This window comes from Antennarius striatus, chromosome 8 (assembly GCF_040054535.1).
Source record: "Antennarius striatus isolate MH-2024 chromosome 8, ASM4005453v1, whole genome shotgun sequence".
Taxonomy (NCBI): domain Eukaryota; kingdom Metazoa; phylum Chordata; class Actinopteri; order Lophiiformes; family Antennariidae; genus Antennarius; species Antennarius striatus.
In genome coordinates this window covers 18,336,208-18,360,449 of record NC_090783.1, presented here as the reverse complement: position 1 = coordinate 18,360,449, position 24,242 = coordinate 18,336,208, and the positions used below count along the sequence as shown (strand labels likewise).

The following is a 24,242-nucleotide window of genomic DNA, read 5'->3' as shown; positions in this document are numbered from 1 at the left end:
ATACATTACTTGGATTCTGTGTCTGCTGAAAAGACAGCTGAAAAAAATCCGAAGCACAGCATTAAACCTTTAACACATACTTAAAGCTGTGTGTACAAAGCCCACTTTATAGATTTCATTATTTTGTTTACAAATTGTTGCATAATTTACCAATTTTTTAAAATATTGACTCACCCAACCTTCGGTATGAACAGAACAAAATTATTACTCAGTACATAACATTACTTTTGTTGGTACAATTCTCAAGATCAAACAACCTTCCATATAAAATGGGCTTAAATGATTCTGAGCCTTTCTGTGTCCAGGGCCACCAGAAGCCTTACAGAACGGTGTCCGCACGTGCTGCAGAGGTATCCACTGTTCTCCGTTTACCTGTCGAAGCCTTCCTCTCCATATTTGAGAAGTACCCAGAGAGCCTGGTTCGAGTAGTACAGGTAAGTTGTATGACTCATTTTATGGGTTTTGTTTTATTTTTCTTAACATGCAAAGTGAAGCAGTGTCTTCAGTTTGCTTGTGATGTATCAAATAAGTCACTTCCTGTCTTATTTGTTCAGATTATCATGGTTCGTCTCCAAAGAGTTACAGTCCTTGCCCTGCATAATTATCTGGGGCTCACCAATGAGCTCTTCAGCCATGTGAGTTTTATCAAACACGACATCTAGTATATCTAAACAGAGAAATACATACAGTATGTGGGTGGTCTGGTCTGAGATTTTTGAGAATTCTTCATTGTCAATTCTACCTACCATTGTTTAGGAAATGCAACCATCGCGTCTGCCACCTCAGGGGCCCCACCCGACTCGTACCAGCCCCATCCGACATGGCAAGCGTTTTGGCAGCTTGACAGTGGCCGAAGAGCACCGGGAAGCTGCTGTTAAGGGTGAAGCTCTAGGTGGGGAAACAAACAGGCTTCTACAGGATAATGGAGTGTTGTTTGTAAATGATCAACTCTGAGATAATAACTAAACTCCCTCTAGGAGAATTAATCTTGATTGTACATTTATGGCTTTCTGTCTTGACCTTTTTTTATTGCGATGTTAGGTGTACAATAAATTCTGTATTTTGGCTATATACACAGGAGGGGAGCAAGGGAAGGATGGAACAACAGTGCCAACTCTTAGCAGGACTATATCTATGCCTGTGGACATTGCTGGTGAGGATCTTACTTCCCGTCCAGAGAGATATATTTGCAACATACTGTAAAACCTGCTCATTCTAAATGACCGGGGTACCATAATATTAACACTTAAACCATGCTTGTATTGAATATCAAGTCTGTACTAATCTGTCATCAGTCACATCACTGTACAGAAATTATTCAGCTGTTTCTTATAGATAAGGTGATGACCAAAGATTAATCTGAAAACATAGATAAATAAAAACAAGCTTCAATTTCTTTGGCAGAATGTGTTGATTCAAACATTCTCCAAAAGATTTAAAATGTCCATCACAATAGCAGTTTCACCACAATAGCAGTTTCCAGCTGTTCAGAAAGACTGTATCAGCAGTTAGATTGGAGATTCCCTTAGTTTCACAACTGCTATTGATTTTGTTATTAGGTGTCAAATAATCTAGAAAACAAGACAAGATGAGAGCTAAAGCTGAAAGCACTGCTTTATTTCTTTTGCCTTAAATTTATGCAGAGCATTTTTGTTGAGAGAAGCTCTTGAATCAACACTGCACTGTGGAGTTTCATCTCCTGTTCAAAGTGAATTAAGATAATTTAGCTGACGACAATAATGTCCTGAAAATCTGAGCATGGACTGTACACTGTGTCACAATCTCTAATCTGAATGAGTCAGCCAAAGCTTCCTTTGATTTACCCAAAACTGAACTTGTGACACAGCAAGTATTTGGTGAGAAACATTAGAGATGCTGAAGGGAAATGTGAGTTATCATTTCATCAAGTGATAGTATGAAAAAAGTGCTTGGCTTTTCCTGAAACCGCCCAGTCAGAACAGAAATGGTATCATATCGACATTCCTGAACTGGTTAGAACAAAAAATATATAGTTCCTGAACCGGTTAATAACGTTCCTTGTAACTATAAATAGGTCGGTAGATTTAGGACTTTTAAATTGGCAATTAAAGCAATTTGTTTACATGCTGTAGCTCTGTCCCTACAGTAACCAGTACAACAGCACTGATCAAGTTACGGAACAGAAAATGTAGAACCAGAGGGAGACGGAGAAGTTGTGGCAGTTTATGATGCAACAAAATTTGCATATGTCAGAGCTCACCGGGGAGCGAACACATGAAGCTCTATATGAAGCATCTTGTGATTGGTCAAGAACAGAAAAAAAAGAAAGAATAGCCCACCGAAGGAGATTAATTGCTAAAAAGCGCTGGCAGTATGAGAACACACTGCACTGAAAATGAATGGCAGCCAATGAGTTAATGTCTAAATCAATCAAATTTATTTAAGAGCGACAGGTTGCACTGTTTACCTGTTAAGAATATAATGAGATTTGGAGACTGCCTTTTCCTTGACTGCTGGGGATGTGATTCAACTTGTCTCTGCTCTCATCATGTGTTGAATGAATGACAGTAAGAGAAACATGAGGTCAATCATTTTATTCAAGAACGAAAAAAAACAAACCCCAGTTACAATTATTTTCTGTTCTGATTCTGTTTCAGAACATTTCGGTGTTTTTTTTTGTTCCTGGCAAAATACCAAAATTTCTGGTTTTTGTTTTCTTTCCATGAACCGTTTCAAAGCCCTGTTTTTTTTATCTCACTGAAAAGACAGATCTTTGTTCCATTTCAAATGTAGCCCAGTGCAGTAATGCAAACCAAACCAAATCAACAATCTACAGGCACCACAGCAGGTTTGAAGACATAGATACTGATATAAAATTGGCAGAATGATACCAGAGGAAGATGCAGTCTTGCTGTCATCCTCCACTTACTAGGGTCCTATAAAGACATGCTTATCATGTTACATTTGCCTGAGGGTAAAAGAAGGTGAATTGTTCAACCTGGGAAACTTTAGCCCTTAGCATTTAAAATCTGTTTAGGTACCAAATGAAAAGAAATTCAGATTTGTCTTACCTGCCCTCTAAAATAAAGAACAATAGCGTGGATTATAATTGCCCCTCTTTCCAATGTTTGTGTTAGGTTATTTGTGTACACTGTTTAAAAATAAAAGGCACCTGCATTTAAGATGTACATTTCACCTAGCTATAACCTATACAAAAATATGAAGGTAAACTTGACTAACACTTCTTTTTACATTTTTTCTATGCAGGTATGCAGAAAAATCTGAGATCTGACTTTGACATGGCTTACGAAAGGGGGCGGATATCTGTCGCCACAGAGGATGGCAACAATCCTCCTACTTTTACTAGGGTCAGTACACTGCAGCCACCTGACAGACATGATATACAGGCAGATACACAAGTTGACAATTATTTTGTGGATTCCTAGAGGATGGAATGAAAAATACAGCTCTACATGTAGTGCATTAGCTATCAAAATTATTATAAGTCTCACCCTATTGTGATATTTTATAGTTGATGTTGGAGTGCATCTCTTATTTCTTATTATCTCTTATGAAAAACTGTCCTCTCTTGCATCAAGACTAATCAAAAATTTTCTGACGTGTACCTCATTGCAGAGTGTGTCGCAGGAGCAGCGTGAGAGAAAGGTGACAGTAGATGAGGTTCCCTCAGGTGTCTATTTGTATCCAGAGGAAGAGTCTGGAGTGGACAATATTTTCACACCTTCATCAAGTCGATCCAGTGCTGCTCTGTTTGAGGAAGCTCAGAAAGAAGTCCTTAAACTTATGAGAATTGAGGTTTGTTTAACCCTTAGGGTCACTTGTTATTACATGGCAATTTAATAATATGCTACCAGTGCATGTTACAGTGACGTCAGCCACGGTGACACCAGTGTAACACACACATTGAATGTCCCTGACTTTTTGTTATAAAGTTTTATGTCTGACCTTAACTCATTAAGTCTTAAACCTGATCTGACCATATCTGTTGAAGGAAATAGTTTCCCTAGCCGCTGTCGCTTATGCTTGCTCTGTAAAAACACTTTGAAATGTCTGCTGATGTGATGAAGCGCTTTCTAAATAAACGTTGATTGATTGATTTATAGAATGAAGACATTTCATCCACATTGCTTTTAGAATCAAACTCCTTTTTTTTTTTGGTAACCATTTTTGACCACCTCATCTTTTTTCATGAAACCAGGACCCATCATTATTAAATGGGAGAGTGACTCTGCACCATGCAAAGGCTGGAGCTGTTTTGGCCCGACAGGGAGACCAGGTACAGACTTGACAGTTTTTCTTTTATAGCTGTAATGGACTGATTGATCTGTCTCCCATCACTGCAAAATAGTATTAATTGAAAGTAAAGAAATCAAATTCAATACATATATTTTTTGATATGTCAAATTAAATTTTTACTGACATTTGTTTATAATCATCTCTTTTCCTGCTTAGGATGTGAGTCTGCACTTTGTCCTGTCTGGTTGTCTGCATGTCTACCAGAGGATGATAAACAAGCAGGAGGCAGTTTGCTTGTTTGTGACACACCCTGGGGAGATGGTGGGTCAGCTTGCTGTGCTCACTGGAGAGCCTCTCATCTTCACCATCAAGGCCATCCGAGACTGTACTTACCTCAAGATCTCAAAATCAGATTTCTACGAGTGAGTTTATCATCTTTCCAACTTCTAGACTTAAAGCTATACAGCTGATCTTAAAGTTGTACACACGTTGTAATTTAAGGATTTTCTTTAGTTTAATGACGTTACATTGTAGACTCTCACTGAAGACATTAAAACTACCTTTAAACACATGGAGAACTATGTAATGTTTAAAATAAAATGTTTTATATTTTAGATTCTCCTAATTACATCGTTTGCTTTGATTCCTGCTTTCCACATTCTTCGCCTCCTCTTGATGAGCTTCATGAGGCAGTTTCAACAGTCTTGAGTTCCCAGACATGTTGAGACCTTGTTGACCCTTTTGCTTTTACTCTGCAGTCCATCTTGTCCCATACCATCTCAGTTGAGTTTAGGTGACTGTGGTGGATAGATCATCTGATGCAGCACTCCATCACTCTCCTTCACTAGTCAAATATCCATTACACAGCCTGGAGATGCATTTGGGGTCATGAACTTGTTTAAAAATAAATAAATCCAAGCAAAGCACCTCCACACCATCTCATGTTTTCCATGAGATAATCCATTCACCTTTTATGGATCACACAAAGACATGGATAGTGTAACTATACATCCATCTTCATCCGCTCATCTGGAGTCGGGTCATGAGGCCATCAGCTTCAACAGGGAGCCCCAAACTTCCCTTTCCCTGGCCACATCCACCAGCTCTGACTGGGGGATCTCAAGGCGTTCCCAAGCCAGTGCTGAGATGTAATCCCTCCACCTGGTCCTGTGTCTGCCCCGAGCTCTCCTCCCAGCTGGACGTACCAAGTCAATGGGTGTAACTAGTGATCTCAAATTAGACTCATCAAAACAAAGCAGATTTCTACTGGTATAATGTCCATTCCTTGTGTTCTTGTCCCAAATATATCTCTTCTGATTGTTTCTTTTTCTTAGCAGTGGTTTCTTTATGTAGTCTCCTCTGAATAGTTGATGTAGAGATGTGTTTGCTACTAGAACTCTGTATGGCATTTATATAGGTTCTAAACTGAGGTGTTAACTTTTTGAGGCTGAGGTTGGTCTTCAGTTCTCGGGGCGGCCCTCATGTGAGGCAATTACATTGAAGTGTTTGATGGTTTTTTGCAACTGCACTTGGGGATATATTCAAAGTTTTATTGGTTTTCTAGACTGACCTTCAGTTTCTTAAAGTAATGATGGACTTTCATTCCTCTTTACATAGCTGATTGATTTTTGCCATGATATGAAAATTAGGACTGTGAAGTCTGGAACCAACATAACTGCTGCACAACACAACTGATGGTCCCAGTCCCACTAATAAGGCAAGAAAATTCACAAATTAACCTTAACAAAACACACCTGAAAACCATTTCAGTCGACCTCATGAAGCTCATTGAGAGACAGTCAAAGGTTTGCGAAGCTGTCATCAAAGCAAAGGCTGGTGCTTTGAGGAATCTAAAATCTAAATGTTTAGAGTTCTTTCACTTTTTTGTTTGCTACATAATTCCATATATCTTGCCCCATAGTTTTATTGTCTTCTGTTTATATCTACATTGTAAAAACTAATAAAGAGAAAGGACAACAATTAAATGAAGGTGGGTCTAAGCTTTTGGCTGTTAGTGTATATCTTGCAGTATAACTACTTTAGTTCATGCTGAAACTTTCTCTATAAACTTTGGTAAATAGCAAAAACTACTCATATTCTACCTGCAGCATTATGAGAGAGCAGCCCAGTGTGGTGCTGAGTGCAGCACATACAGTGGCCATCCGCATGTCGCCTTTTGTCAGACAGATGGACTTTGCTATCGACTGGATTGCTGTGGAAGCTGGCAGAGCCCTCTACAGGTATCCTAACTTATTGTATTTGGATGAACACACAGATGAATATTTATAATTTTGTGCGAAGCGCACTCTGTCATGATCCTGCTCACGATCTTGGGTTGTTCCTCCTATCTACAGACAGGATGACCAGTCAGACTGCACCTACATTGTTCTGAATGGACGTTTGCGTTCAGTAATACGCAAGGCGAATGGCAAGAAAGAGCTGGTTGGAGAATACGGCAGAGGAGACCTCATCGGAGTGGTAAGATCTACACTCTTATCCTCTCAGTCCTAGTTTAAATATGGCTGTATGCAAATGAAATGTCTGCAGTCAGCATTAAAATAGCATCCAGGGATGCTTTTTTCATTTTTTTCTAATTAATGTAGGGTTATTCCTTACTTTAAACAACATACCTTGTCTAAACTACATCATATTTAAAAGAGACAAAGACTGGTTATTGCAGGGGTGCTCAATACATTGACAGGTCGATCGCCATCGATGTATGACATTTACCAGTAAACGTCTTGAATTTAGGTCACCGCGCAATTGCAAACAGTGGCGCTCGGGTCAGCAACACTAACAAGCCAGCTAGCGATTGGGTAGATCACATAATCACATTAAATAGACATCAGCATGTCAGCCATCCCATAACCTGGCTGGCATAGAGGACAGCCAATCAGATGACATCTGATTTTCTGGAATTTAGGTCGCTATGCATGCGCAGACACAATGCTAAGCCAGCAACAGCAACAAGAACAAGTTACCTACAATTTATCCCTCATTTTTTTGCCTTATTTCATTTTTCGCCAGTGGTCCTGGAACGCATTAACCGTGAGTAACAAGGGATTACTGTACTCATACATAAATATGGGTTTTACATTTTTGTAGTAGGTAGATCATTTTGACCTGGACATTTTATAAATTGCTTCCGTGCTGAAAAGGTGTCAGCAGCTCTGATTTACTGAGTACTTTCAAATATTTCTGCCCAATTTTTGATTGGAAGCTTGAAGTACAGAGCAGATATTCATTTTTACCTTTTCACCTTTTTTGTTCATGTTTGTTAGCTCTGAAACATCTTTTTGTCGTCTTTAGGTGGAGGCTTTAACCAAACAACCGAGAGCCACCACCGTCCATGCTGTGAGAGACACAGAGCTGGTCAAACTACCTGAGGGAACACTAAACAATATCAAAAGAAAATATCCACAGGTCAGTAAACCTGTCTTGATCGAAGTTATTTTTTTGCACCACTGAAATAATACTGATGGTTGCTGCTGTTTTAGGTGGTGACAAGGTTGATCCATTTATTAGGTCAGAAGATTCTGGGCAACCTGCAGCAGGGTCGTGGGCCCTTCTCAGGTAAAGTGATACCAAGAATGATGAGTTTCCTATCATGTTCACATTGAAATGCCTTTCATTATTTTAGTCCAGTCATATGCTTTCAACTTACAGTGATTCCATTTACGCCTTATAATCCTTCTCGCTGTCATGTTGTGCAGCCAGTGCTGATGTCACCAATCCTGCCAGCAATCTGTCCACTGTAGCTGTCCTGCCTGTATGTGATGAAGTGCCGATTAACGCGTTCAACCTGGAGCTCAGCCATGCTCTCAGTGCCATTGGTAGGTATCCATATTTTTCAAGTATCCTTAAGGCTCTGGGGATTTCTGTTAGTTCTGTTTATTATACCAAAAATAGGGGGGTGGGTGGGTGTTTTTATACTTGTGTATGAGTGTGTGTTTGTACCTGTGTATGACACTTGCAGGGCCCACTCTACTGTTAACCAGTGATATAATCAGAGAAAGACTGGGTGCTTCTGCTTTGGACAGGTCAGTTCAGCAATCACAAAGCAACTCACGGGTCTCATATCGAGCATCATCTCAAAAACCTCCAGCTGCAACTTTTAATGGCCTTTGAATGCTACATGTTGAGCACATTGGGCTTCAGGTTTTTAAATTCTATCATTCAATCATAGTATTCATATTCTGTTATGAGCTATCTACTCACATTATTGCACTTGTAGGGGCAAGTTTTGCACACACATTTTCTGATTTTGATTTTCTTCAATGATTTTTTTGTTGTCACAATTTAGCCTACTTTGGCTGTATTCCACACTGTTATTTCCATACTCTTATGTTTTCGTTTGCTGAAATAAACTTTCATCTCTTTCATCTCCTCATTTCTGCTTTTTTCTCATATCACTCAGTATTCATGAATACCGTCTGTCCGGTTGGCTGGCCCAGCAGGAGGACATAAATCGCATTGTCCTTTACCAAACTGACAACAGCATGACCCCATGGACTCAGCGTTGCATCCGACAGGCTGACTGCATACTCATTGTTGGCTTGGGGGACCAGGAGCCTACTCTTGGAGAGGTTAGTGTGCACAGGATACGAAGAAGAGAATTACCACCAACAATGAAAACCTTCAACACTTGTTCACCACCATTTTTTCTCTCAACCAGTTGGAGCAGATGCTAGAAAACACAGCAGTTCGTGCTCTGAAACAACTGGTGCTCCTGCACAAAGAGGATGGGTCAGGGCCCTCCAGGACGGTTGAGTGGCTCAACATGCGCAGCTGGTGCTCTGGGCATTTGCACCTCAAATGTCCTCGCAGGGTCTTCTCGAGACGCAGCCCCAGCAAACTAGTACAAATCAAAGTTTCCAATTTCTAAATTTACATTTTTTTAAATGAAATTATTTGTTTTGTGCTGTATTGTGGGTTTCTGTACTATATATTCATATATTCACATTGCCTATTGAAAAGAAAATGATTCACCATGCCTTTATAAATATAAACTTGGTATGCAGTCATGAAATAATGATCTCTAATCAATAGACTTTCAACAAAAAGGTTGAAAAGGTCGCTTGAACACTGGTCTTGTGCATCTAAAAGTGAGTACAAAGTGTTGACTGGTTTTCTATATGTATATCGACTGTTTTTTCAGAGGGAGGTATATGAGAAGGTGTTTGAGAAAACAGCCGACAGGCACAGTGATTTTTCACGGCTGGCCCGAGTCCTGACCGGTAACAGCATTGCGCTGGTGCTGGGAGGAGGCGGAGCTAGGTAATAGTTTTGTTTTGTAAAATTGACTGTAGCCACTTGAGGCAGTTGTTACGCAATCAGTGTCTCTGAATTTATCTTTCCGATGCCAAAATACACATAAATGAACAGTTAGCTGAAAATTGAAAATTCTGTTAGTTGATAGAAATGGAGCGAAGTTTTTTAGTCTTAAAGTATTTCAGGAGCTTCATGACAAAAGTATTTTGCGACTAATGGTACATCCTTAAAGACAGATGATGGAGACTTGTTTTAAAAGATGTACCCATTTTCATTGTTTTGAAATTTTAGTTCAGATTTTTTTTTTTTTTGCCTACACTAATTTCAGATGATGCCTTGCTTTGTTGAACTTGCTCATTCTCCCTCATACAGAGGTTGCTCTCATGTGGGTGTGATCAAGGCTATGGAGGAAGCAGGGATTCCTGTTGACATAGTGGGTGGTACCTCAATTGGCTCATTCATTGGTGCACTGTATGCTGAAGAGAGGAGTGCTGTCAGGACCAAACAGAGAGCCAGAGAGTGGTCCAAGGTATAGTACATACCTTTATCAACAATTCAGACCATTTTGGTCTTACTCATACTTCCAAGTTTACAATTTTTCCACTTTGCTGTTAGCTTGAATTGAGTTTAATCTCCACCTGCATAAAAAAAAACAAAAAACCCACACCACCAACAACAGATGTCTGACTTATCCGTATTTTGTTGAACAACAGGCAATGAACTCGGTGTTTAAAACAGTCCTTGACCTGACCTATCCCATCACCTCCATGTTTTCTGGTTCTGCCTTCAATACCAGCATCTATAAAGTGTTTCAGGACAAGCAGATAGAGGTGAGGGATTGTCAGCATGCTTTTTGTCCAGAGCCGCCATAACACAATAGGTTCATTCTTTTGATACGCCTTTGGGAAATCAATGATATTTGTACCACAAAAATACTCTGTGTTCCTAGGATCTGTGGCTGCCATACTTCAATGTCACTACTGACATCACAGCTTCAGCCATGCGCGTTCATCAGGATGGTAAGTGGCAGCTGGACTGACTACAGAACCCATCAACAACCTCTGCCAAGCCATTGTGATTGGCTAAAATATAGTTTCAGACAAGATTTAAAATGTCCTTTTGATTACTGCTTTTTCTTGTACACACTATTATTATGGTACCAGTAGATGAGCACACATAACCACAAAATCACACCTTCGCAAACTGACATATACAGTAAAGTAGGGCTTAACATTTAACTCAATTCAACACTAGTGCTCTGAATGATGGATTAATAAAATTGTGTTTTTCATTGTAATATATCTTAATGCTTGCAATATTCAATGGAAAGTAGGATGCTATACCACCCTAACCTAATATTACCTAATTAAATGTATTAATATGACTGTTGTACTTTAAAGCACAACCTTGAGTGAAACAGATTTAACTGACCTGCATCATCCAGGGCTGACGTCTGCAGCATCTGGACCGCATGCCCTCAGATTTATGGTATATGATGGGTATACTCCAGGCTGAATTGTATGTATAATGGACAGAGTAGTTGCTACGATTTAAGTTATGCTCGCATCAACTGGAGAGCCTTGCATGTCTCACCTGACGTTGACAAGTTTTTCTCAAGAAGTAAGCATGGTAAAACTAAATGGAAAAAATTCCTTCTGTTGATACATATGTAAAACCTGTAAGCAAGCACGTGAATGGGAATGGGGAATGGCAGTGACAAGTCTTTGTCAAATGAATAGCTTTATTTTAGTCACTATGTTGTTTCTTCTAAGATGCCACTTAGTTTTGTTTCGAATAAATCGTCACAACACAGTTGTTTTAAAGACTTTTCAGTGAATATGGAGAAAAGAAAATATTGTAGACCATTTGAGCTTATCTTTCTACACTATAGACAAAAGTGTTTTGTCTGATTTACAAAAATGCATCTTCTCTAGCCTTAGCTACATAGGAATTAGGGGACAAGATAGGATCTCCCACAGTTCCACAAATCCAGGGTCAGCAATTATCCAAGAAATGGTATGCATTGTCCTTGTGATGTTACTTTAAAATGTACAGTTGTATACATCAAATCAAGAGATGTATAGTTTGACTGCAATAGCTTGATCGCACTTCATCACTGCATTTTTGGGGCTTGGAAACACTCAGTTTGCTTCTTAGCATGTGTGTCACGTAACTGCTAGATCAACGTTTTCCCCCATAACCCCATTATCTGCTTGTTTTACTTAACCATACTAGTGTTGGCCTGTCCTTTCTTTTATTTCATTCTTTCTTTCTGTCTGTCCTTCTTTGTGTCATCATTTCTCTCTTTCTCTCTTTACTGTAAATTATTGAAGATGTAGTTTCCACAGTTTTTTGTCCATCTTATTTGCTTCTATGACTCTCAAACAAAGAAGAAGCCCTTTCTGTAAAGTCTATCATTTGTTTCAAGTCTTATAGAGAAATCTTCACATTTCTCATTTGTAGCCTACACCATATAAAAACAACCCCAAAATGCCTCTTTGTCCTCCTAAATCCATGTCAACAAGTAGGATCCAGAACACATCTTCTTATCTTTCCCATTTTTGTTCCTTATTTACATTCCTTAGTTGTTTTATCACGTCTTGATCTCTATTCTGTATTTTCTGTCTTGTTTGTCCTAGTGTACTTTTGTCAAAAGCATTACCTGTACATTATGATGGACGAATGGATCACAGTGTCAAAAATATAGTTTCTTACATATTACAAAATCTGTCATGTATAAAAACAGGATTTTTTTCCATTTGACAGTTTTGTAATTTTCTTTGAACAACCAAAAATAATTCTAGAAATGGTGGGATTTTTCTCACTGTTTCTGTCTCTATGTCTCCCTTGTCTACCTTTGTTTGCCTGTTGGTTTCTGACATTAAGCAAAACTAATAGTATTTTTAATATACTCAATTAACAAAAATCAAAGTCAAATCAAGCAAGCTTTACATTAATCTTCAGATTGTGAAAAGAATTTACACATCTGATCATATCATCTTTATAAAACATACTGGTTTTTGGTATGATTTGGGTTTTGTGTAGCTCACTTTAAAAAAAAAATCATGTTTAGGTTTCTGGTCATAATTCTGAACGTCTGTTATACTTCCTCAGATATTTTAATTTTTTTGACTGTAGAGTACTCCTACAGCATTGGTATTAGACCATAGACATGTGTATGTCTTTTTGTTGACATTGTATTTCCCTTCCCCCCTGTCTTGCTCCCAAAAAGTTCTTCCACTCTTCTTCTCTGTGAGGCTGTTTATATTTGGTAATGGCATCATTCAGTATTTCTACATCTTTACCATCAGTTGCATTCTTGAATTTAAATTTAATGTTGAATGAATTTTGTGGTTTTAATGGTGAAATGTGTCAAAACATGTTTTTCAAACAGTTAAGTGTCAGTAAATCACACTTCAGACACAGATTTTACAGGCTGGTACAGTGGTACCATAAACCTTTTACGAGGTAAAAAAAAAAAATCAAAAACATTTGAAATTTGCCCCACTGACAAAAGTTCATGTATTCTACAAGTTTACAATTTATTAAAACTCAACTCCAAATTGCACTTTTTAGGGAGTCTTGGGTTATTGTGGTCATGAGGTTAACGGTGAAATCAGCTGAAACATCTGTATTCACAGATGTCCGCTGCTTACTTAGGCAGGTAAGCATGCTCAAACAAGGAACATACTGTACATTAAAGGAAACAAATGGAAATCTGTTTTATATGAATATCAATCTATTCCTGACTGTCTCATGAATATGTATTGATGGCATGTATTGAGAGGTTGTTAGTTGAGTCATAGGTTCTTCAGTGTGGCTGAGGACACAGTGGCCTTCAAAACATTCAGTGTGCCTTAAGGTCTCTAGTGCATTCACAACTTTATAAATGATAGCTAATGCCACCTATAAACAGCCTCTATGGTGCAGGCATTTCTTTTTTTCTCAAATTCCTTTTCTTTTTCTCTTTATTCCCCTCTTTTGCTGTTTTATATTTCACCCAGACCTTCCCTCTCTCTGTTTTTCCCATCTGTGATGTGGAGTCTCGTCCATATTTGATATGTTCCCCCTTCTCCATCTCCATTTCCTGACAGGTGGCGTCTGGCGTTATGTTAGAGCCAGTGCCTCCTACACCCCCTATTTACCACCACTGTGTGACCCCAAGGATGGCCACTTGCTTGTGGATGGTTGCTATGTTAACAATGTCCCAGGTCAGATTTTAAGCACAACTCTCCAAAAAAGTTGGCAGTCGACCAACCACTGAACTGCTCTCTGCATCTTTCTGGTCCACTCCTGTCCAAACATTCATCCATAACTAACCAGTCCTGGACCAGGTGGACAATGGGAGTCCATGGTTTGGAAGGAAAGACTAAATCCACTACATGTGATAGGACTGATACAACAGCTCTTGTCATTCTATTCTTTTTTTTTTATTCCTACATTTTAATCAGTTGATTTCACTCCACCTCAGCATATTCTTGATTAAATAATTTTACTTATTAGAGTTATGATTTTTTTGTCCCAACATGTTTGGACATCTATGGTAGATAGAGGAATGCATGATGGTTTGCTTTGGCCCTCTATTTTGGCTAAAACCTTCACGCCTGGTTATCTGTGAAACTTTGTATGTATATACCGTGTGTGTGTGTGTGTGTGTGTGTGTGTGTGTGTGTGTGTGTGTGTGTGTGTGTGTGTGTGTGTGTGTGAGAGAGAGAGAGAGAGAGGTAGAAGGGAGGAGAGAGATAGTGTGTTACTGTCTTGCAGGTAGAACAGCTCTACTGACTTCGAAGATTGTACAGTACATATTGTATTGTTAAATGTGCACAGACAGTGAAAGGATATTGGAATGCATCAGTTTCCTGTGAGGAAGTCAAACTGCTTTTTTGTTTCATTTTGTGTGACTCCTGCTCACAGTACTGTAATCTGCTCAGACCCTCATAAGCAACAGCTGTCCTGTCCCTTGGCTTTGCTTGTTTCTTTGTGCATGCCAAGTTTCCATACATTAAACCAATCTATATACACTACCAGACCAAAGTTTGGACACATCTTCTCATTCAGCTGTTTGTCAGTATTTTTATTAATTTCTACATTGTAGAGACAAAAAGAAGACATTAAAAATATGGAGCAAGATATATGGAATTATGTAGCAAACAAATATTATGAATGAACTAAATATTTTTTCTATTTTATATTCCTTAAATTAACTAGCTTTGATGACAGCTTTGCAAACCCTTGACTGTCTCTCAATGAGCTTCATGAGGTCATATGAAGTGGTTTTCAGGTGTGTGTTATCCAGGTTACTTGTGGATTTTCTTACCTTATTAATGAGATTGGGACCATCTGTTATGTCGTACAGAAGTCAGGTTGGTTCCAGACTTGACAGCCCCGTTTTCCGCGTTACGGCAAAAAACGTTCAGCTGAGTAAAGAGAATTGAAGTCCATCATTACTTACAGGAACAGAACGTCAGTCAGGCAAATTGCAAAAACTCTGAATGTATCTTCAAGTGCTGCGATGAAACTGGTTAGCATGAGGGCTGCCCCAGGAATATAAGACTGTGTGTGGCTCACCTCTACTGATGAGGATAAGTTTGAGTCACAAGCGTCAGAAATTGCAAGTTAACAGTACCTCTGTTTACAGTCCAGATAAATGCCACACAATTCTAGCAAATTCATCTCTACATCAGCTGTTCAGTGGAGACTACATATAGAACCAGACCTTTATGGTCAAATAACTGCGAAGTAACCACTGCTAAGAACAAGCAACCAGCAGAAGAGTTTTACTTGGGCCAATGCTCAGGACCTCTGGGAACTCCTTCAAGACTGTTGGAAAATAATTTCTGGGACTACCTCATGATGCTCATCGACAGGAGGCCAAGAATCTGCAAAGCAGTCATCAGAGCAAATGTTAGCTATTTTTCAGAATCTAAAATATATGTTTTGAGTTATTACATTTTTTGTTTATACTGTACATGTTTCTCTATGTGCTCATGAATAGTTTTGATGCCTACAGTGGGAATCTACAATATAGTCATGAAAATAAAGAAATCCATTGAATGGGAAGGTTTGTCCAAACGTTTGACTAAAAGTGTATGTCTCATGAATATATATTGATGGCATGTATTGCCCTGTTCACTCTACTTTTTGACCTTTCAGTACGTGTTCTGGATTCTGCTGTTGCCCATTGTTGTGCCTATACAAAAAAATCTGTTGATATACACGTAGTTTAACGAGAGCTGTGGTGGTGGTAGCAATCTCTGAAGTTATTTTAAGTGACTTAGTGTTTACTCAACATTTGCATTGCACCCCTTGCTTTTGTCTGTGGTGCTTCCTTATCCTTCCAACCCATGCAGCACCCAGCCTGCTCTTGCTCAGCTGCTGAAGCTGTGATGGGCCACAGGACTGAACAGGTTGGGTGCTTTTCTGCCATGTTCATACAAATGGATCTCCAGACATTGTTACAGCATCTGCCTCTGCTTCTTGTCTGATACGCAAGCATAATCATACAATATTTTCAGCCTTTCTTCCTTAGATTATTGTAATTAGATTTTGTAGGAAGCGGTGATGACTAAACTCTAAAGTGCTGTTGTTGGTACAATGTTTGGGGAGCCGAACAGCCTTGATGCTCTGTGTTGGTTGCCATTTACTTTTTTACCTTACACACAAGTCACTGAGGGTCTTTGTGGAGGGTAATGAGGTCTACAGTGGTATACGACAGAGTCTGAAGGTAGACAAAACCGCAGTCATAGTCTTTGCAGGGGTTGGCTAGCTTCCTTTGTCCAACCCTTTCTCTGATGTTTGGGCTGCGGTCTGCGTCGACACTAACCTGAAACATATTGCAAAGATGATTGAGATGTTATCCCCCCCTTCCTCCTTCCCTCCCTGGTGTGTCAGGCTCTCTGTGGCGCTATGTGCGAGCGAGCATGACCCTCTCAGGGTATCTGCCACCTCTCTGTGACCCCAAAGATGGCAACTTGCTCATGGATGGTGGCTACATCAACAACCTACCAGGCAAGTAGAGGTGGCACCCCCCCCAAAAAAACAAAAAAAACCCAAAAAAAACAAAACACAATTCTCACAACCACCAACTCTTTTCCTGCAAAGGAGGTGAGGTGGAATAATTTTGAAGTGGTTTTAATGTAATTATCTATTGGCTGGTTAAGAGTACAGATTTGTGGAAGTGGAGGAACGTGCTGAATTTTCCCCTTACTGAGATGTTACAAACTATCAAATATGATGTCTTCTAATAAATCAGTATGGCAGTCAGTAGAGCTCATACAGTAAGTATGATGAGGGAGAACAATGTATGTGTCTCACCACTTCAAAAAGTTTAATGAAAATAATTTCATTAGTTTTTGTGTATGTAGAGAAAAGTTGTGGTTCTTCCACCAAAATGTAATGTTTCTCATTCCCCCACTAATTATCTATAGTCTATAGTAGGTTTTGTGTAATCAATCTGCAATTAAACAAATAAATACTAAAAATCCAGACACATTACTTTTTGGCACAGGTGATAAAAAACAAGCAAACAAACAAACCAAAAAAACCAGAAAAAACCTTAGCAAGGAAACTTATCTTAGAAGACTACATTTCTAAAGCATTTCACATCAGTTAAAAGCAGTAGAAGAATGGTTGGAATCTGTTTCTGACCATTAGCACTTTAAAAACATTCTTTAAGCTACTCTTTCCTGTAATATTTACTGTGGAAAGATGAGACAGAAGATGAATCTGCCTGTGATCATATGAAAATGTATGCGCTCTACTGATGAAAGACAGACATGTTTCACAAATCTACCAAATCTATGAGTTACTGGTGTTTATAAAAGGCTCATGATCCTTATCTTTCAGTGATACACATTTCTAAGTGACACTGTCAAACATGGTTCTGAGCCCAAATACACATTCAACTAAAGGAGCCTTCTAAATTCAACATCTTCTCTTTTTGACTTCCTCCCAAAGGAGTATGCGCTCCATCAGGGGAATTTGTATTGTTCTTAGCACCATGGATCAGTGCTTTGGGCTAGTCGAATGCCGTACTGACTTTCCCTTTGAATGGGCTCACACCACAGAAATGTTTGCTTCCTATTTCTCATTTTATGCTTAGCTAGTTAATGAGTAACAGCAAGTAATTGCCTCCATCCCTGTGCTAAGTGGCCAGGAAAGAAAGAGATTTTAGTTTTCTGTTTCTACTTGGTCATGTTGGACTAATTGGACAAGTGTTGATTCAAACATGTTTTTGTGGTGTAAGCCTGTTTGAACATTCTAACTGAAATTGAATGAATGAAGAAATCAATATTATCCTTAAACAAATGGAATGATAATACACGATTCATTGTCTTACCATCTCTGCTTCTGGATTACGTGCATTTTTACATCCATGTCTTTGTGTGTGAATGCTGGTGTCCATGCTACATGTCGAATAGCGGACATTGCAAGGAACATGGGCGCCAGAACTGTCATTGCCATTGATGTGGGTAGCCGAGATGAGACCGACCTCTCTAACTACGGAGACAGCCTGTCTGGCTGGTGGTTGCTGTGGAAGCGGATCAATCCTTGGGCAGAGAAAGTAAAGGTATTAGTATGGGGAGGCATTACAATGCATGAATGTTAGTGACTCTGCATTTTAAAGTGTAGAGTTTAGTTTAGTGCCTTGGAAGGACATACAACAGAGGGGAGACATTTTTGATTGCTGGTAATAATCTCAGACGGACCTCATCCACAGGTGCCAGACATGGCAGAGATCCAATCTCGGTTGGCCTACGTTTCTTGTGTGCGTCAGTTAGAGGTGGTGAAGAAGAGTGCCTACTGTGAGTACATCAGACCACCCATCGACCGCTTCAAGACCATGGACTTTGGCAAGTTTGATGAGATCTATGTAAGTTATTTCTTGAATAAGACATGTTTTTATTTACCAGTGTATACATTATTTAATATCTGCTGACTTACCTATTTTTTACTGAAGTCACTTATGATTCCAAAAACATTAATCATCCAAGCATTAACATGCCTTACCTTCAATTTCTGCTCAAAGAATAATTCAAAATAATTCAATCCATCCTTTTTCTCCACTTTATCTGGATCGGAAGGGCAGTAGGCTCAGCAGAGGAACCCAAACTACACCCTCCAACTCTTCTACATGTGTCTTCAAACCAAGCAATTCCACCAATGTGTCCTGGGTGTGTCCCGGCTTCTCCTCCTAAGATGCCTCTAAGAGGCATCTAAGAGCTATCTTAGGGGTATCCTAACCAGTTGCCCCAACTACCTCAACTGACTTTTCTCAATGAGGTAGAGCAGTCAGTTTGATTTGAGGGTTTCATGAATAACTCAGCTCCTTAAATCTATCTTTAGGTGTTAACCCAGAAAACTAGTGGAGGAAGCCTTTTTCAGCCAGTTGTATTCATGACCATTTTTTTTTGGGTGGGTCTTTACCCGAAGGTCATGACCATAGGTGAAGTTAGAACTGCAGTGTCCTACTTCCTTCATTCTTCATTTGGGAGTAAAACTGGAAAAGTCCTACTCTTGGAGCAGCAATTCAACCCTGACCTGGAGGAAGCATTCTAGTTTTTTCTGACTTTGAAGATGTGGAGATGCTAATTCATCCATCCATCCATCTTCTAAGCCTGCTTCATCTACTGCCATGGGATGCAGGGTGCTATCCTATCCTAGCCGAATGGGGGCGTAAGGCAGGGGACACTCTGGTTGCTACACCAGTGCACCGCGGAGCCACACGTATAAACAGACAAACAAGCACACACACACACTCACACCTACGGACAATTTGGGACCGGCCAATTAACCTAAAGCACATGTTTTTGGAGGTAGGAGGAAGCCAGAAAACCCACACAGACACGTGGGGAACATAGAGCGGGACTCGAACCTGGAACCGCCTTGATCTGCACCGACAGCGCTACCCACTGCCACCGCCATGCCGTCTCATGTTCATTTTACAAAAATAGATCGCACTTTTAATGTTAAATTCCTGTGTAGCATTTTTTAAAAAAATGATATCGTATGCATCATAAGACAACAATAATCATGAAGCATCTCAACTTGCAACTACTTCAGGATGTGGGATTCCAGCATGGCAAGCTGGTATATAGTGGATGGGCCAGAGGCGACATTATCGAGAACATGTTGAAGGACCATCGCTCAGCAGACTACAATGACAGCAAGAGAACTGATGTGAGAAAAGCAGACGCTCATAAATAATGTCATGCAGTTCTATAGCAGCATAGATGAATGTTAACTCTTAAAATCTTTCTCTGTGTATAACAGTAATTTCTTGCCTTGTAGTCCTATGAATTTCCAGGAGCTGACTTCACTGACCTTGCAGAAATTGTGTCCAGGATAGAGCCAGTCCCAGGCTATGTGGCTGCAGAAGGTGAAGGTTCTGTCCCTCGTTCACCATTGCATAGAAACAATTTATTCAGTGGTAGTGTTAGTTATTAAAATATGTTATCCATAGCTTGAGCACATTGTACAAAGAGTCTTCTTCCAGGTATACTGTTCTACTTGTATAAGATGGATCAATGTAGAAAATTAATTATCCTAGCTTTCTCTTGGCATGTTACATTGAAATACTCTAGAAGATGCCACTGATATTTAATTTGTGCTCTGTAAACCCAATTGTTCCTCAAACAATAAATTCTCTCAGTAATATTTCCTTTAACTCTTAACGTTCAACAGAAGAGTCGGACTGTCTGACGGAGTATGAAGAAGATGGGATGGACACAGTGAGAGAGGAGGAGGGGGAAGAGGCAGAGGACCACTCGCCTGGAGAGTGGGTTCAGAATACAGTCTTTCAGAGTGTAAGCACAGATAACAGGAAATAGAATGCCACCATATCACTGTCCCCATTACATTTTTTCATTAGTTATGTATGTATTTTTGTAATTGCACAACAGCACCAAAGCCTTCTGTTAGACATCCCAAATTGGTTTGGAAAAAATGATTTACCTCATATAAGCTGAAATCTTTAGTGTGGCCTTCACAGTGTTGCATCAGTTTTATCAAGCACCTTGTCTGATGAACCTGTATGGCGTTTACTTTAGAGAGGATGAGAGGATTGATGAAAATATTGTATTTGTGTAGTCGAAAGAAGACTTGGAATGTGAGAGGAATGCAGTTATTCCTTTGTTGTGATGCTGATTAATGGTACTTGATAGTGCAGATCTCAATAATGTTAACTGTCTTTAGATTTTTAGCTGTACCAAACAAGTGAATGCAACACCACTTTTTGTTTTACAGGGTGAGGAGGAAACTGTGAGGCAACGCAGGAAACTTACAAGTGACTCTAACACCTCTGAAGTCTCAGACTGCTGACAGAGGGCCAATGAGCAGTCAAGGACTAAAACAGGAACACCTTGTCCATAAACTCTAGGCTCAACACTTGAACGAGACATTAATTTACTGCAACTTCTGAAACTAAAAATGCTACTTTTTTTTCAATGTTCATTCCTGAAACGTTTCTAGTATCAGGTGGTTTGTCCTGCTTGCACTGTATTCACTGTGTTCACATTCCAACTTCACAAATGAGTACGGATTTTTGACAGGTGAAGATCTACAAACTGTGGATCCCTGTTAACCTTGTCAAAATGAGGGCTTTCCCAAAAACATAACAGGATTACTTGAAATTTGCAATTCACTTGTTTCTCAGTTTCACAGGATCCAGACCAACATGTATCAACTTTCTCCGAATCTTTGCGTGTGTCTCTAATGACAGTTTTTTGTTTTGTCAGTGTTAAGACCGATATTATCTTGTATCTTCCCGTTTAGATTTTACCTATGTTGACGTAAATGTTAAGGAAAAAACAGAGTCGGATAGAGGAGGAGAATACATCTTCACGTTGATGCCAATCTGATCGTTCAATATAAGACTGGTATAAAAAAGCACAGTGAAGTTTGAAAGTAGCTAATACCTAGATGTGCAAACCAGATGAATCAAAGTGTTATTCAGTTTGTTGAAGTTCAGTTATACTAGATTAATGTGCGCTTGATGAGCAGTCGGTCGACTAAACTGAGCAGAAGATATACGGAATGTGTAATGAACATTTTGGATGAATGTGAATGGATGATTACAGCTGTTTGAAGTTGTGTGTTTGAGATAAAAACTATCTTTTAAACCAGTGTTTGATTTGCTCACTGAACGTTAACTGTGGAGATGAGCAATCAACTGAGCCTGGCACTGCTTGTCCAACTTTACACATAGAACAGTTATTGTTTATTTGTTTTAGATAATACACAAGAGTTTTGGTGTACTTAAATGGGCAGATGCACCTCATGTTATTAATAATTAATATGGACCTATTGTAGAGCTGTAACAAGATAATATCATATGCACATTGTTAATATTCATACAAATACTGTATATTATGTGAAAATTTAACTCAATGCTCTGCTGCAAAACAAGGAAACCTAAAACCTTAAAAAGGTTTTAATGTGTTATTTGTATGTGTTGACTGCTGGCTTTCTAATGGTTTTTTAATTTAATTTTTTTAAATTTAGAGGTTGGGGTTATCTTATTTAGCTTTAGCTGTTTTGCACTGAAATATGATGTATATTTCCTTGTTCAGAAGATGTTTGGATTGACAAACACTTTTCTCTTCAGATGTTAAGAAAACCTAAAGAATCAAAAAATAATTAAATATTCATAATAGGAAATAAATGGTATTCATCATAATGTGGATTTTTTATTTATACATTTTACTCCGTACTAAAACTCGTGTGATCAGGAAATGGTTCCTAAGCCAAACCAACACAAGCTTAAAATAAATGTTTATCAGAGACAAATTCAGTTGAATTCATTGTTATGTCTATGGTGCCAGATCGTAACAAAAAGTTATCTCAAGGCACTTTCCATGAAAGGTAGGGAAAGGCATTCTCTTAAATAACCTAACTTGTCCCACATGAGCAAGTACTTTGGTGACCGAGTCTGACATCTTGTGCAAAACCCAAGACTCATTGTGGGAGGCCATGAGTCTTGGGTTTCTAACCCTAACCCTATGTGAGTGGAGAAAGGGTTAGGATAAGAAAGACAGGCAGGTTCTGAGCTCACCATTCCATCACCACCATTCGGTGACTCTTTGGACAGATTCCACAACAGTTCTGTCATGGCTAACATGTGACTCATGTCGCCACAACTTGTTTTCCATCTGATGAATTCTAACTGCTGACCTGCCAATCCAGGCGCATGTATTGAACCAGAACCCGTTGAACTCAGAAAATCAATGTTCTGTTGTACAGTGATGTCAGATGCAAGGCCCAATCTGAGAGTTTTCCTGAGCGCTTCAATGCCCTGAAAACAAACAAATCTTCCCAGAAATAGAATGCTCCCCCTTTCTCTTGAACATGAGAAAATGTGGGGAATACTCTAAATGTATAACAATGTGCTGTATTCAAATTGAGCTTCTTGACAGAAGGGATGCAGACACATTCTTGATGGCCTTCAGAAGATATACCTCACATAGAGGAAAACCTTTGGAGTTAATTTCAGACTGTGGGACTAATTTCAAAGTAAAAGAAGCAGATCTACAAAGTGCATTCCAATCTGTGACCCCAGGTTTGAAGCAGCAGCTGGCTCATGCACAAGTCAGCTTCAAATTCAATTCTCCATCTGCACCAAGTTTCGGGGGAAGCTGGGAGAGATAAAATCAATAAAAATGGCCCTTCGTGTAGTACTAGGAAATCAACAACTCAAACAATCCTACATACACTCCTGATTGAAGTAGAGGACATGTTGAACTCAAAGCCCCTTGCATACATTTCCTCTGACCTTGCTGACCCTGATCCAGTTACGTCAAATATGTTGTTCATGGGGCGGCCGGATTCACCTCTTCCCCAAGCAATCTACTGTGCCAGTGAACTCAGCAACAGAAGATGGCGCCATAGTCAAATCTTGGCTGATCAGTTCTGGTCAGCTTTTATTAGAACCGACCTTCCAAGCCTTCAAGTCAGAAATGGGAGACTGAAAATGATAACTTGCATTCAGGTCAAGTTGTGATGTTGGTTGACCCCCAGATTCCCCGAGTATCCTGGTGTATTGGAAGAATAACAGAAACCTACCCTGCAACGGATGGAAAGGTTCACACTGCTAAAATCATCATTCAGGATCGAGAATACGTATGCCCCTCTCCAGATTAATCCGACTCCCTGAAAGAAACCATGTAAAGTATTTGCTCCCAAATCCGGGGGTGGCTGTTAGAAATTCCAACAATAACCTAAAAACTACATTCTCCCTCCAATCCACAAGATGGTAGAAGCTCTTCCTGTCGATCATTGCCTCCCTTATAAATACAGTGCAGACATGAATAGCAGGACTTCCTCTCTTTGTCTCCCAACTCATGCAGCTGGAAGCTGGTGATGCATGCTATGTGTCCTTGATATTTCAATAACCATTGGCATACATCACTGTCACTGATCTAGTGATGTCTGAATGGCGCCACATTGGACCTCAAACCCTTTGTTTACTGAACATTTAGATGCAGATCAATGGTTAATAGAGTTATAGTTGTGTTCAGAATAATGGCAGTTCTACATCACTAGCAAGATAAATCGCTGTTGTTAGAATTTCAACTTCTACACCGCATCCGTTTAGGAAAGGAAAAGAATGACGTGCATGATGTGGATTCTGTGAAACGGAGTCATTAACTGAAAGGAGTGTGTTAAAAAAGAAATAGGAGTGCTGAGTTCAATTTGTGACGTCATTAACTATGTGAAAGAAAATATATGTTAAAACAGGT

At 39.4% G+C, this 24,242-nt stretch overlaps 1 protein-coding gene across 9 annotated transcripts in view; it reads left to right on the top strand.

The window, feature by feature from the left end:
* Positions 1–22,183, top strand: part of pnpla6 (patatin-like phospholipase domain containing 6) — a 32,301-nt gene extending 10,118 nt beyond the window's left edge. For 3 of the 9 annotated variants that reach the window (XM_068321096.1, XM_068321097.1, XM_068321103.1), the window contains 28 exons: positions 306–434; positions 555–635; positions 757–892; positions 1,079–1,153; positions 3,247–3,347; positions 3,616–3,795; positions 4,199–4,276; positions 4,453–4,658; positions 6,345–6,476; positions 6,591–6,714; positions 7,546–7,659; positions 7,734–7,809; positions 7,950–8,069; positions 8,213–8,276; positions 8,654–8,822; positions 8,912–9,094; positions 9,395–9,513; positions 9,880–10,036; positions 10,221–10,337; positions 10,457–10,526; positions 13,602–13,718; positions 16,399–16,515; positions 17,928–18,076; positions 18,227–18,379; positions 19,570–19,686; positions 19,798–19,891; positions 20,191–20,312; positions 20,752–22,183. In XM_068321096.1, coding sequence (XP_068177197.1) covers positions 306–434; positions 555–635; positions 757–892; positions 1,079–1,153; positions 3,247–3,347; positions 3,616–3,795; positions 4,199–4,276; positions 4,453–4,658; positions 6,345–6,476; positions 6,591–6,714; positions 7,546–7,659; positions 7,734–7,809; positions 7,950–8,069; positions 8,213–8,276; positions 8,654–8,822; positions 8,912–9,094; positions 9,395–9,513; positions 9,880–10,036; positions 10,221–10,337; positions 10,457–10,526; positions 13,602–13,718; positions 16,399–16,515; positions 17,928–18,076; positions 18,227–18,379; positions 19,570–19,686; positions 19,798–19,891; positions 20,191–20,312; positions 20,752–20,826 — 3,375 coding nt within the window. In that variant the 3' untranslated portion in view covers positions 20,827–22,183. Of the gene's footprint in view, positions 1–305; positions 435–554; positions 636–756; positions 893–1,078; positions 1,154–3,246; positions 3,348–3,615; positions 3,796–4,198; positions 4,277–4,452; positions 4,659–6,344; positions 6,477–6,590; positions 6,715–7,545; positions 7,660–7,733; positions 7,810–7,949; positions 8,070–8,212; positions 8,277–8,653; positions 8,823–8,911; positions 9,095–9,394; positions 9,514–9,879; positions 10,037–10,220; positions 10,338–10,456; positions 10,527–13,601; positions 13,719–16,398; positions 16,516–17,927; positions 18,077–18,226; positions 18,380–18,590; positions 19,497–19,569; positions 19,687–19,797; positions 19,892–20,190; positions 20,313–20,751 lie in introns of those variants that run through there. The other 6 variants (XM_068321098.1, XM_068321101.1, XM_068321099.1 and 3 more) reach the window with 6 other exon arrangements.
* The last annotated feature ends 2,059 nt before the right edge of the window (positions 22,184–24,242 follow it).